At 37.9% G+C, this 13,746-nt stretch overlaps 1 protein-coding gene across 1 annotated transcript in view; it reads right to left on the reverse strand.

Annotated features, from left to right (window-relative positions):
• nos1 (nitric oxide synthase 1 (neuronal)) overlaps positions 1–13,746 on the reverse strand; it is a 61,356-nt gene that overhangs the window by 41,160 nt on the left and 6,450 nt on the right. The window contains exons 3-4 of the mRNA XM_048188834.1: positions 13,225–13,351; positions 3,757–3,894 (exon numbers count right to left, since the gene is read on the reverse strand). Coding sequence (XP_048044791.1) covers positions 3,757–3,894; positions 13,225–13,351 — 265 coding nt within the window. The remainder of the gene's footprint in view (positions 1–3,756; positions 3,895–13,224; positions 13,352–13,746) is intronic.

A 13,746-nucleotide genomic window follows, 5' to 3' on the forward strand; every position in this document is an offset into this window, starting at 1 on the left:
CCGAAGCTTCAAGAAGCAGTGTTATGAAATCGGCCATCACTAGAAATTGTTAAAAAGCCGTTATTTAGTTTTTTTGGCACACAAAAAATATTCTCATTGCTTTATAATATTAAGGTAGAACCAATGTACTCACATGAACTGATTTAAATATGTTTTTAGTACCTTTATGGATCTTGAGAGAGGAAATGTCATTGCTGTGAATGCAGGCCTCACTGAGACATCGGATTTAATCAAAAATATCTTAATTTGTGTTCCAAAGATGAACAAAGGTCTTAGGGGTGTAGAACGACATGAGGGTGAGTAATAAATGACATTATTTTCATTTTTGGGTGAACTAACCCTTTAATGTTATGTGTCACCTACATGCTGCAAACCTTAGTAATCATGCAATATGACCCTTTTAAGTTGGGCAGTAAATATGTAACATATTCTAATCACAAAATAGGCATGTGAAACAAACACAGAGCTTCAACATTTATTGTACGTGTGTTTCGTGATCATAATGAAAATGTATGAAAAACAAATCGCTAAGTGATAAGTGGCAGGCTTCATCAGAGCTTGATAAGAAAAAGCAAACAGACAAACGGAAGTCGCTCATTGCCTTGAGGAAAATACTCATATGGTCACTATAATAAGATTAGATTTGAAGTGCACTGTCACTTTCTGTAGCTGTTAATATGTTCACTGGATTAGGGGTGAAATGGCAAAGAAGAGCTGGAAAAAAACAACAAGCCTATCTAAGCTAGTGCTGTTTAAATAAGGACTGGCTTGTTTCTATGTCCCAAATTGCCCTTTCAGTCTGGTGAAGCATTTAAACCATTGACCCATAACGTTCAACGGTTTTAGAGTAACCAGCCCAAAATAACCAAACTCCCTTTAAAGCAAGTCAGTTCACTAGGTGGCCATCTTGGTAACACCCTTGTATTTACTGTATGAGCTCACGGCAAGAACAAAATGCATGGTATCTACCAGTTAATAATTAATGTGCATAAAGCAAACCACAAATGGCGAGTTATTAGTTTTACATTAATACATTATGGCACGGTTTCACAGAGAGGGCTTAGATTAAGCCAGGATTACTGTGGGTCTTAGTTAAATTAGGGCATTTAAGTAGCTTTTAAACATGCCTTAGAACAATAAAACATTACTAATGTGCATCTTGAGACAAAACAACAGCACTGATATATTTTAAGATGTCAGTGCAAGTTGCATTCAGTTAAAACAGCTCAAACATGAATTTTAGTCTGGGACTGAAATTAAAATTATGTAAAATGGTTCACTATAGAAGGGTTAAAAAAATGGTGTAGAAACAATTTTCACTCAGAAAGAAATGGCAAGTAACACATTGAATTAAACATGCTAATAGTTTTCTGCTGTTTCATCCTACATTGTCCTCGAACCACCTTACTGAATGTTTCAAACTTCTTCTATTAATTGAATTTTATCCTCCCCTTATACTGTCTCTAAACTAACTCAGGATACCATGACTAGTACTTGCCCTAACAAAGTGTAACTTACCCATTTGTCCTATCCTTGGCATGCATTTATACTGATGGCACTTGGCATAAGAATGTTAAAAATAAAATAAGACTTTCATTAGTTTCTTCACATTCACCCACCATAAGGGACTGTGAATGCAGTCTTGCAGCTGTCACATTCTGTAGAGTTGGAGATTCAACCCAAAAATCCTTCAAAATGTGATATATTATAAATTATACCATCTGTAATTAGCATCAATTAGCATGCAAAGCCATCCTCTCATGAAAGTGCGCAGAACTTCATAACCCCCTCTTGGAATGATGATTCAGATTTAGAGAGATGTTGAGAGTTCTTAAAACATGTTGTCGTACAGATTTATGTCTACAGTGGAAGGCAAAAGCTAATTTTAAACCTCAGTTCGTTCACAACATATGGATTCTAAAGGAGCAGCTAAATTGCAAGCAAATGCGAATAGTAAAAGTCAGCTCCGAATTACCATAATTATGAGTTTCCAACTTGTGAAAATGTCTCACATTTTTGTTGAATTCATTTTTCATAAACAATCTGAGTTTTCACACTAGACTGTTGAGAGTGTGACATTATGCAAAAACAACCAAGATGGAAGCAGCTACTTTTTTGGCAACCTCTGTTTGATATGGCATTTTAATATTTTGCAAGAGGTGAATTAAGGTAGTAATAAAGTATTTTTCGGTCATTACTGTACCAACAAAGCCACACTTGGATCCATTTTGGTGTTATGAGTGTTGCCATAGAAACAAAGTGTTCATTCATGTGTCTGAGCAGAAGTACAATCTCAGAGATGTCATTTTGTAATTACGAAAATTCCGACACAATGTCAACGCTGCATGAACCTCTCACACTGAGCCATTCCTGATATTTCTTTCTAGTTGTTATTATATTACTTTGGAAACACCTGAATAAGCAATGAAATAGGCCTAATGATTTTGATCACAGGAAAATGTATTAAGGACCCTCTTTGGTTACAGAGACTGAAACAAAGTGCAGATAAAAAATAACAATTGTAGCTAGAACCATTGTGTATCTATCTATCCATTTCATATCATTATCATAATCAAATATATAGTTTTTGTTAGAAAGGCTCAGTTCCGTGCACATGCGCTACTTTCCATCATCAGCAGAGACTCGGCGGAAGGTGCGCGCAGGACTGTGTGTGCAAAAGTGTGTGTCAATAAACAAATGTAAGTTGCCTGTTTATCAAGTAAATGTGTATCGTGCACTGTTAAGCGCATGTGAATGTGCTTTCTGATTATATACAATATTACTTGCAATTTGTGGTATATATCTTGCAACCGGTATTGGATTTATATGCATCTATGTGTGATTATCTCATTAATACCTGACATCGTTATTCGTTATTTCAGTATTTTATGTGCGCGAGGTTTCTGATTACATGCATGTCATTTAAATTACTTCATAAACCATTTCTATGGAAGCTTGTTTCTGCCATGAAATAATAAAATAAGTAATTGCGACTTTTTATCTCACAATTCTTGCGAGATATAAACTCACAATTGTGAGTCATAAAGTCATAATTGCATGATATAAAGTCAGAATTGTGAGTTATAAAGTCAGAATTGTGAGATATAATCTTGCAATCGCAAGTTATAATGTCTAATTGTGAGGGGAAAAAAGACTGACGTTTTTTTTTCTCAGAATTGCGAGTTTATATGCCTATCTCACAATTCTGACTTTAAAACTTGCAATTGCATGTTATAAAGTGAGAATTGCGAGATAAAAACTCACAATTCTGAGGAAAAAAAGTTTATATCTCGCAATTCTGACTTTATAAGATGTAGCTGCAAGTTTACAACATGCAATTCTGAAAAAAAATCTCTATATGATTATGATTATAGTTTATAAAGTTATAAATATTTTCTTACAAAAACGATTCGCTTCAATTCAGAAGGACTTTATTAAACCCCTGGAGCCGTATGGATTACTTTTATGATGGATGGATGCGCTTTTTTGGGCCTCAAAAAAAATGGTACCATAACTCTGATTTTGTTTGGCTGAAAGAAGAAAGTCATATACACCTAGGATGGTTTGAGGGTGAGTAAATTATAGGATAATTTACATTTCATTTTCATTTTTGGGTGAACTAACCCTTTAATACTAGGTGGAAACAGAGGTGGACTGTCTGAAAAGATATTTCTTCACATGCTCAATTAAATGGCAAATAGATCATATACAGGTACAAAGCCTTCCTTAGAGCTTTGAGGTCAACATCAAACGTACCGTGCTGGAGCTGTGATGTAGAGTATCATTGTATAAAGCTCCAGTTTCCCAATTCTTCACTTTCATGAATCTGGGACATTTGGAGGGACTTCCATTCTGTACAGTCTTAGTGGGGGAAACTCTTCCATGGGATTGCGGCTGTGGAGGAACAAACATTATTAGCAAAATTGCTTCTAATTTGTCTATTAGCAAACACTATTATCCACAATGACTCCCTGTACACTTATTACAAGAACAATTCAAAAGAACGTTTTGGTTATCAACACAGACATTTAACCATCTTTATTAGGTCACTAAGCAAAACCAGCCTTTTACTTCTTGAAAAGAATATTAAATGGCATTAATAATGTAACATCTAATAAAATACATGCATATAAAACAATATCAAAATTCTTTGTATCACCAATCATAAATATGCAAATATTGATTAATATACTCACATATTCATATAAGCATGAGGATTGTGCTAAAAGGCGATCACACATAGCATTTTTTAAATCAGTCATACATAAAAAATATGTATGTAAAAAGCATAATAATAAATTTCTATTTCTTCAAAAGAATGTTTTTGCTATCAGCACAAGCATTTAAACATCTTTATCAGGACACTAAGCAAAACCAGCTTTTTATTTCTCGAAAAGATAGCTTTTAAGTTTGACATTAACCAGCTTCTATGAATCCTCAACATCTGCGTGAAGACAAATGATATTTGACAGCAATCAACTTTCTTTGCAAAGTTCTTTATTCTAATTTAGGTATTTTAATAACCAGCAGGTAAAGGAAAGAAATTAACTATACTCAAATCGGCAAAGGAATAATCAGCATTATTAAGCAAAGATTTAATTGAGCTACAGAGAGAATAGAATACTCTCATTGACTTGCCATTCAAAAAATGACTGTAATTTGCTTCCTGTACAAATGTATCAAAAGTTGGCATCTTTAAGCCAATGGAAATCAATCTAGCCGCCATTATATTCCTTATGAAGACCCAGTTCACAGGCCGACGGTTTCGGCACCACATCACTCTCATAATTGTGGTGGTTTCTGATGATATCAATGCAAACTTCAATATCAGCCTTGGCCCATTATGTTCGCTGTCCCCTGGAAGAATAGTGGGCGTCCTTCAACTCAATCGATTTGATTCTCCTCAGAAGAAAAATATGTCTCTGGCTACACAACATGCGCAACATACACGATTGTTATCTCAAAGCCGTCACGCTGCACTCGGCTGGCACGGAAAACACCACACTCATGTTCACGCATGTGAGACATCTGAAGCTGAATGGATGAGAAGAACAATCTTGCCACAAGTGAAATGTGAGGACAAAAGCGGATATGATACACCCTTACATATACGAACGTGCACCGTGACAGGAAGGCAGTGCGAAAGAAAAGATGTAAAATTGAAAAAGGAAACTTCAACTGAGGATTCTGTGTACATGACAGCGTTGCCCCGAGCAACAACTGACACACACACACACACACACACAACCACGTGTACAAGCGGGGTGGAATAATCGGCAACATCATCGACACTTCAAGACCACTTACCCACACTGGAGCGCTTCAGAAACAAGCACTCGATACACTCACGCAACATTCACAGACCCCCAGAGCCCACCTTTACTGCTGCGCCTCGTTATTCAACTTTGCTCGACAACAGCCACTGCGGGGGTAACTGCTTTGTCTACGTCTCATCCTACGTCTCATCGTTAATACACCACAGCTGTATTAACACAAGCTGCGCAAAAAGCTTTATTATGTAAAAGAGTAACACGAGCTGATTTGACAAACTAATTTCACAAGCACAAGCTGCTAATAAATAAAACATTCTGGAATGACTAATCAGCTGAAAAGATTGTGTTTCTTTGGATATCATGGAAATTGTCTGTATAAACAGGCCTACCTAATATTAGCTTTATATACCTAGTAAGGCTAGATAGCTGCTACGATGTTCTGTGTGGCTGATCGATCGATCAATCATTCATCCATCCATCCATCGATCATCCATCCATCTACCTATTCATTCAACTACCCATCGATCATCCATTCATCCATCCATCCAAACATCATCCATCCATTCAACCACCCATCGATCATCCATCCATCCATACATCCATCCACCTATCGATCATCCATCCATTCAACCACCCATCGATCCATCGATCACCCATCCATCCATCCTTCGATTATTCATCCATCCACCCATACATCCATCGATCATCCATCCATCCACCCGTACATCCATCTTTCGATCATACATCCATCCACCCATCGATCATCCATCCATCCTTCGATCATCCATCCATCCAACCACCCATCGATCCATCGATCACCCATCCATCCATCCATCATTCATCCATCCACCCATCGATCATCCATCCATCCACCCATCTATCGATCATCCATCCATCGATCATCCATCCAACATCCACCCATCCATCATCCATCCATCCATTGATCATCCATCCATCCATCCAATCATCACTCCATCCATCCACCCCTACATCCATCTTTCGATCATACATCCATTCACCCATCTATCGATCATTCATCATCCATCAATCATCCATCAATCCACCCATCCATCCATCAATCCACCCATCCATCCATCCTTGATCATCCATCCATCCATCGATCATCCATCAATCCATCCATCCACTCATCCATCATCCATCCATTCACCCATACATCCATCTTTCGATCATCCATCCATCCATCCACCCATCCATCCATCGATCATCCATCCATCCGTTGATCATCCATCCATTCACCCATACATCCATCCTTTGATCATCCATCCACCCATCCATCAATTGATCATCCATTCATCCATCCATCTATTGATCATTCATTCATCCATTCATCCACCCATTGATCATCCATCCATCTATCCATCCATACATCGATAATCCATTCATCCACCCATCAATCCTTCAATCATCCATCCACCCATCCATCCATCGATCATCATCTATCCATCCATATGCAAATCATAAATATGCAAGTATTGATTAATATACATTATTCACATAATCATTTAAGTATTTAGAGTTGTACTTTTACATTAAATGATTCATACATAATTTAAAAAAGCATAACAATAATAGACAAATTTCTATTCATTTTTCTATTCTATTTATGTCACTTTGAAAAAAAACATGTCAGATGCATAAATTTAAATGTAAAACCTAATAGCTAATGGTGAATATGCATTTTAGTATCATAGCAGTTATTAAACCACATATTTTTGAACTGGTGGAATGTTGTATTGACATTAGCATCCAGGAGAGGAACTATCTGTTTTATAATTGAACTTATGAGGGCACGGAATTAATAAAAATGTAGATGATAAAACAATATTTCTTATTTTTCATGCAGAGCTTTAAAGGCAGCAGCATCATTGTTTAATGATGTTAGCAGCTCATCTGTCCAACTGCTTTGCACCACTTCCACTGGGCGAGCGAGCCTTATTAGAGCTTAAATTATGCAGGACACTGCTGTTAGCCTTGGAAAACTCAGCACATTTCTAAAAAACCTCAACCACATCAGCCAGACTGAAATGTTATTATCATCTCAAACATTTCAAATCATCACACCTGTGTTACTTTAAGGGGGTTTGCAATCACTAAAGCAACGAAACATGCATTCTGTCTAGTGTCAGCAAGGTTAGCTTTCCAAAGTACAGACACTTCTTACAAAAAAACAAGCTGTTCCATTTACGGCTTGATACAGAAATGTAAAACAAGTTTAAATTTGTCTAAAGCAACCTAAAGAGAACGCTCACTTATCATCATCTCAGCAGGAATATTCTGTAGATCTAACAGTGTGTCGAGAATATTCTGGTCATGCTCGAGCAAATTCATTACCCAGCAGTGCGTGTCAGTGAGAATATGCTAAAAGTGCAAAATGTCAACATACACTTCTGTTATAACAGGTTATTATAGAGTAGCCAAGGTCTCAAACTGTCAGAGCGAAGTGAAGATTGGAAGGTACAAGGGAATGTGTTATCAACCCTTAGCCTTTGCAGAGATTGTCATATCTGGCTAGCCATTTCAGGTCATTGTGACTGAATAACACACAGTCTTAAGTCTTATGCACTGTTCGTTTAGGGTGTACACTCAGGATGTTTGGGGTCTCCTCAGACACCAGTAAAATGTTATTTTGTGGCATAATAATGTAACAAATTTAACATTGCTCACTTTATTAATGTTTTTACTCTAATGTTATAAATGTGTGCTTGAATTTGTTCTCCATCGTGGATGTGTTGTGGTGTCACTCCACCATTTCTGTGTGTGGTCTGCATTTTTAATGATTTTTTTTTGGGGGGGGGGGGGGGTTATCTCGGACAAATTATCTAACTTTTGTCATCTCACCTTTTCATTTCTTATAAATGATTTTGTGGGTTTAGGGGGAGGTGGGGTGTGGGGTGGAGGTTGTTTGAGTGTTTACATCGTGGATGTGTTGTGGTGTCACCCCAGAATTTGTTTTTTGTTTTCTGCATTGTACCTGACATTTTTTGACAAATTACGTAACAGAAAGCAATTTTTTTAAAAGTCTCCTATTGATTCCTATGGGTGATTTTTGGAAGTGGGGGGCAGTGCTGTGTGTGCGTGAGCACAAGCGTTCAAGGCTGATTTAGTGATTTTATTTGACAAATTAGGAAGTTTACACAACAACAATGTACAAAAAACAGAACGTTTTTCCTTTTCGTTTTTCACGTACAGATGACAATGCAGTCAAAATGATCCCTATTCACACGGATCCATGAAAACGACTAAAAACGCTGTACTATTCATGCCAGGCTATCCATGCCAGTAGCTGGCAATGTCACTTTGTAAAGAAACACTATGTGCCTATAGACTGAACACGTAACCTGCATGCACATGACGTCACTGTTTTCACAAATTCATGTTTTTGTAGTTTACACAGAGACAATAATGGGATCGTTTTCAAAAACTCGCACTTTGAAACCCGTTTTCAAAAGTTTGCATTTTCAGGTACTCAAAACGCTGTTGTTGTGTAAGGGAAGGGACACACCAAACCGGCGCTAAAGAACTAGCTCTGATGAAAGCCGTCTGTGTCGTCGCCTTGCGTCACCTGCGTCTGGGAAAAAAATCTGTGCTTGAACACGGCAAAAGGAATACAACCAACTGTCAACAAGCACATGTGTTCTGTGCCTGCGTGTAAAGAAGATAACTATCTATTTAAGCAGATCTATTTGTCTATATATTCATCATTCAAAAAGGGAAAGTGAAATAAGACTGCAGGTATTCAAACCATAAACATTAACGCTTTGAAAATCAATCATTCTTTATTCCACTCCGCTCTGTTTATATTATTATGAAAATATTTGTGCAGTGGAAAGCTCAGGTAAGATGACGTAAAATTAGAAGCCTTCCTGCAAACTCCAAAGTGGTGAAAAAGGTGACATGTTTACAAAGTAAATAGTTGTAGGGGGGTCTGGGGGCATCCTCCTCCAGGAGAAAATTTTCATTTCCTAGAGACACTAGGGCTGGGCATTGACACAAATTTCACAATTGAATTTGATTTTGATTCAGAAGCTTGCGATTTGATTTCAATTTGATCACCTTCAATTCAATAATGATTAATTTGGGGCCAATCAGGTACAGTACATGGCAAATTTACTCAAAGAAAAAGTATCTCTCAATTATTGCTGTAAACTATACAGGGAACCACAGCTGGTACATCATTATAATATTAAAGGTTAAAATGAAGTGTACTTACATATAAATTACACATAAAGAAGGTTTTTTTTTATAAATTTATAATACATTCTTAAAGACATAATTATGTTTCTATTTGTTTTTAATATCGGCCTAAACATTTAAATGGTGGCTGTCATAAAATGGTGTTATACATTCAGTACTGATGCACATGTTAAGTACATGAATATGCAATGGCCTATAGTCACAGTGGATATATATCAAAATGCTCCTCTCTAAGTTCATTTTTGTAGCAGACTAACAAGTTTTTTGACCTTGAACGGCTTTTCTGAGGTACATTTTTACAAGCTATTTTATTGGCGCTTTTCCGCGGTTGAAACGATGATTGATCGATTAACGTTACATATGACATGATATGGATTTCAGTAAGTTGTACTGTATCTTTCAACATACCTTCAGTATTCATTCGTCCTACATTCATTTCTGTTTATTTCGTGTTGTAAAGCGGAAGAGATGATCAGTTCACGTGCGCTCTGCCTCTGTTTGAACTGAAGTGCTACAGCGATGTGTTAGTCACACCACAGAGCGCCAAAAAAGATCACGACAACTATGGTTAACAGTCTATGGGGATTTTCGATTTATTGTGCCTGCAAACTCACCCTGTCACCCCCCCCAAAAAAACTCTTTGGATCTACACGATTCACATAAATTAAATATTTTAATTCAATCAGAGTTCTCTCTCTCACCGACGGCCCGACGACGATTCTACATGCTGAATTGGAAAAAACAACGGCAACCGACTAGAGCAAATAGCGCGGAAAACACTGAAAAAACGAAGTCTGCCGATGGTCAAAAACAGCCCGACAGATAACTGTTGGCTTGGTGTGTCCTTGGCTTAAATTAACGGCCAAAACGCATAAAAAGTTTCTCGTTAGCTAATGGGGAAATTATGTGGTCTTTCATTGCTCCCTTTGCCAAGTGCGTCCCAAATGGCTTCATTATGACATACAATTCCCCTGCTCCCTCCAAAGTCTCCACTTCAAGGGTTCTACTCTTCAGAGTGAGTAGGGCATAGCGACGCTCACTTCTGATTGGAATTTGCCCAAGATCTTCAGGAGCACTTGATAATTATAGACAGGTGTGTTGGATCAGGGTTGGATCTGAATTCTGCAAGTAGGTAGAGCTCCAAGATCAGGATTGTAGTGTGCAGGGGTGCCCCCCACCCCGCCAAAAAAGGAAAAAAGTATAATGCATAGTTTATGAATGTGAATTCTGGACACATCTATAGTCTTTCCTCATCGGGAACGTGAGACGCCCCCTGTGCAGATCCATCACTTTAAAACTTCAGCTTCTTACAGTCCTAACCAAACACAGCAACAAGCAATAAAGGCTATTTCTTTGATGTAAATCTGACACCTTGTGTAAATCTGGACATTTTGTTGATCATGCACATTTCACTACATAGCCCTGCCCACTACTGCATTATACATTAAATATCATCTGATTGGCTACAGCAGTTTTGCACTTATTGACAAATTGCTTGTTGCTGGAAACTTAGTGCTCTAAGAGTTCATATGTCATCTCAACAGTCATCTTTCTGCCACACTAATAGTGTCAGGCATCGTGCACAACAATCACATGCTACCATCTTCTTGTCTTTCTATTTCTCTTATACTCTCTCACTCTCCCCCTCCTCGTCTTACTCACTGATGATTAATCATCCACCAGACACTGTATTACGCGAAGGAGAGAGAGAGAAAGAGAACAACTCCGTCTTGGACCACACAGCTGCATCCATTCATTCCTCTGCTTTCTTGGATCGCCTCCATCCATCCGGTTTCTTTCAGAGGGATAATGCGTCACAAGAGGCCAGATGAGAGAGTCATGTGCTGATGTGAAATGTAAGCACTGCTACCCCCACAACCAGGACTGTAGAAACACATGCTACACCAGCACTGTGCTGGCAGGTACAGAGAAGACCATGTGACAGGTGCTAGAGAGAGGCTTTCATATGGTTACTTTCACATATACAAGTGACCCTATAAGTACTTGAAGTACTTCTGCAGTTAATTAAGCTTGAACTTCTTGACATGCAGACTCAAGTTATATCTCATTTTGTAGAAAATTTCAGTCGTGGGTGTGTTTTGTATTTTTTTTGTTTTTGTAAATATTGTATTTTTTAAATATAAGGTTAAAGGTGCTAAAGCTGATCTTTTCGTCGACTGAGAAACCAAAGACTGTTACTGAGTTTTTGAAATGAGCGCATGTGTAAGAATTTCGAGGGAACGCCTCCCAAAACTCGTGCACGAGTATTGGAACACGAGTGTTTACCACCGGCATTCGCTGTGTCGTGTTTGTGGATTCATTATGTCGGACTCACTGCAGGTAACTCATAATCTGCAGTTGTTACTCCTGTCTCCTGACAAAAACATTGCATGCGGCGCCTGTGGAGTGTGGAAAGTTACTGGAGCGCGCAGCCGCGCTCGTCTCTCACAAGGAACGTCATGGCAGTGATTGACAAGCCAGAGGGCCAATCGTTGATGTTTTTAAGGCCCTACCTCGTGCACAGATGATGTATATTAATATTATTCCTTTCAGTGCACCTAATAAATAGTCTTTTATCAGTTAGTAAAGACAGTTTCAAGTAATATTGCAAAAATGTATAAAACAAAACATCCTCTTTAGCACCTTTAAAGGCACAATATGTAAGATTTTTAGATTAAAATATCCAAAAACCCCTACAACAATGATATATATTTTGTTGACATTTGCACTTACATTATTCCAGCCTTTTCCAACAACGTTTAAATCAGAAATCAGCAATTTTAACCAGGACACGGAGAGTGTCATTACGTCGCCTGTCAATGACGTCATATCCGCGCTACCTTCAATTTCAAGTTTTACTAATGTTGATCTAGATTACTGTAAAGTGCAACAAGTCTCTCATAGCAGCCACCGAGCAAATGCACAGAGTAACGTTATAATATAAATTTCAACACACTCAAATGTATTTAGTATGATTGTTTTAACCATGTAAAACAGTGCCACATTACCCCACGTACGCAATGAAAAGAGACTGCAGCATTAGCATAATAAAAGCTTTGCTGGACTCGAGATCAGTGTGCATCGCAGGTGTCAATCATTAGCATTCGCTTCAGGGGCCTCGTTCTGTTCCCACGGCACACCTGTCCTGCTTCATACCACAGTCACGTTAATAAAACTTTAATACATTAGCTCATCCATGAACATGATTTCTGCCCGAGTCCGTTGGATTCCTTTCCATCAGCTGTGGATATGAAGACGACAACTTCCATGCTTATTCACAGCATCATCAAGCTATGCCTTTGTTTTGGATAAGCGACCTCTAGTGGCGAAAATTACATATTGTGCCTTTTAAAGTTTGCAAATCTCCCAAATATAGGTTCTTTGCAGCAAAGAACCCTCAAGAAACCCATATAGTGGTTCTTTTGAAAACATGCTTGAATTTACATTACAGAATCTTCAGATCAGTCAGAAAACTAAAAATGTCAGTAAATCACTGTTCATCTTAAGAATTCAGAAAATAAAAAGATATTTATTGGACTATGTCCTGTAATTATTTTTAACAATAGGACATTGACTATCTGCCAGCTGTCAAGCAGATCAGGCCATATTTACAGAAAGTACAGCTTCAATATATCTGAACTTGCACCTTTAAAACAGAAAAACAAATAACGATAGATTACTGACTCACTCGCAGTCCTTCAAAGCCACATGTAAAGCCATTTAGACTGTATTTTACCTTGTCACTCTCTGAGTAAGGGTTGTTAAGCACCGTAGGCATGCTGTCCTTTCTCCAGAGGTCATCGAACACTCTGTCGTTATCCGACGCCAGCTGGGCGTTCTGTCCATTTCCCACACCAAGGTCTCTGAAAGTCACAAACAGTTCAGGTCACACCTCAAACATCAGCCAGAAGACCGATATATATGCCAGCCAGAATACCGATATAAGTCTTGATATATGTACAACTACTCAAATCACATTTGATTATATTATTATAATTTTTTTTTTGTTTTGTTTTTTTTTGTCTATTGCATGTGTATAACTTTGGGACTTATAGTAACACATTCTTCACAAATGTGAGAAGAGTGAGAGAAGCATGATTTGTTTTGGATGAGATGCTGCCCAGTCGGATTGAAATTCCAAGCCTAATTATGATTTGTTTAGTAATATAGAAATCTGGTGAAGTGTGTACTTTTTCAAACAATAAAACTTTGAGGCCATTTCTAATCATTGATCTGTTTATTTGAGCATCTTGCCCAA

Source organism: Megalobrama amblycephala, linkage group LG4 (assembly GCF_018812025.1).
Source record: "Megalobrama amblycephala isolate DHTTF-2021 linkage group LG4, ASM1881202v1, whole genome shotgun sequence".
In the NCBI taxonomy this organism is placed as follows: Eukaryota; Metazoa; Chordata; class Actinopteri; order Cypriniformes; family Xenocyprididae; genus Megalobrama; species Megalobrama amblycephala.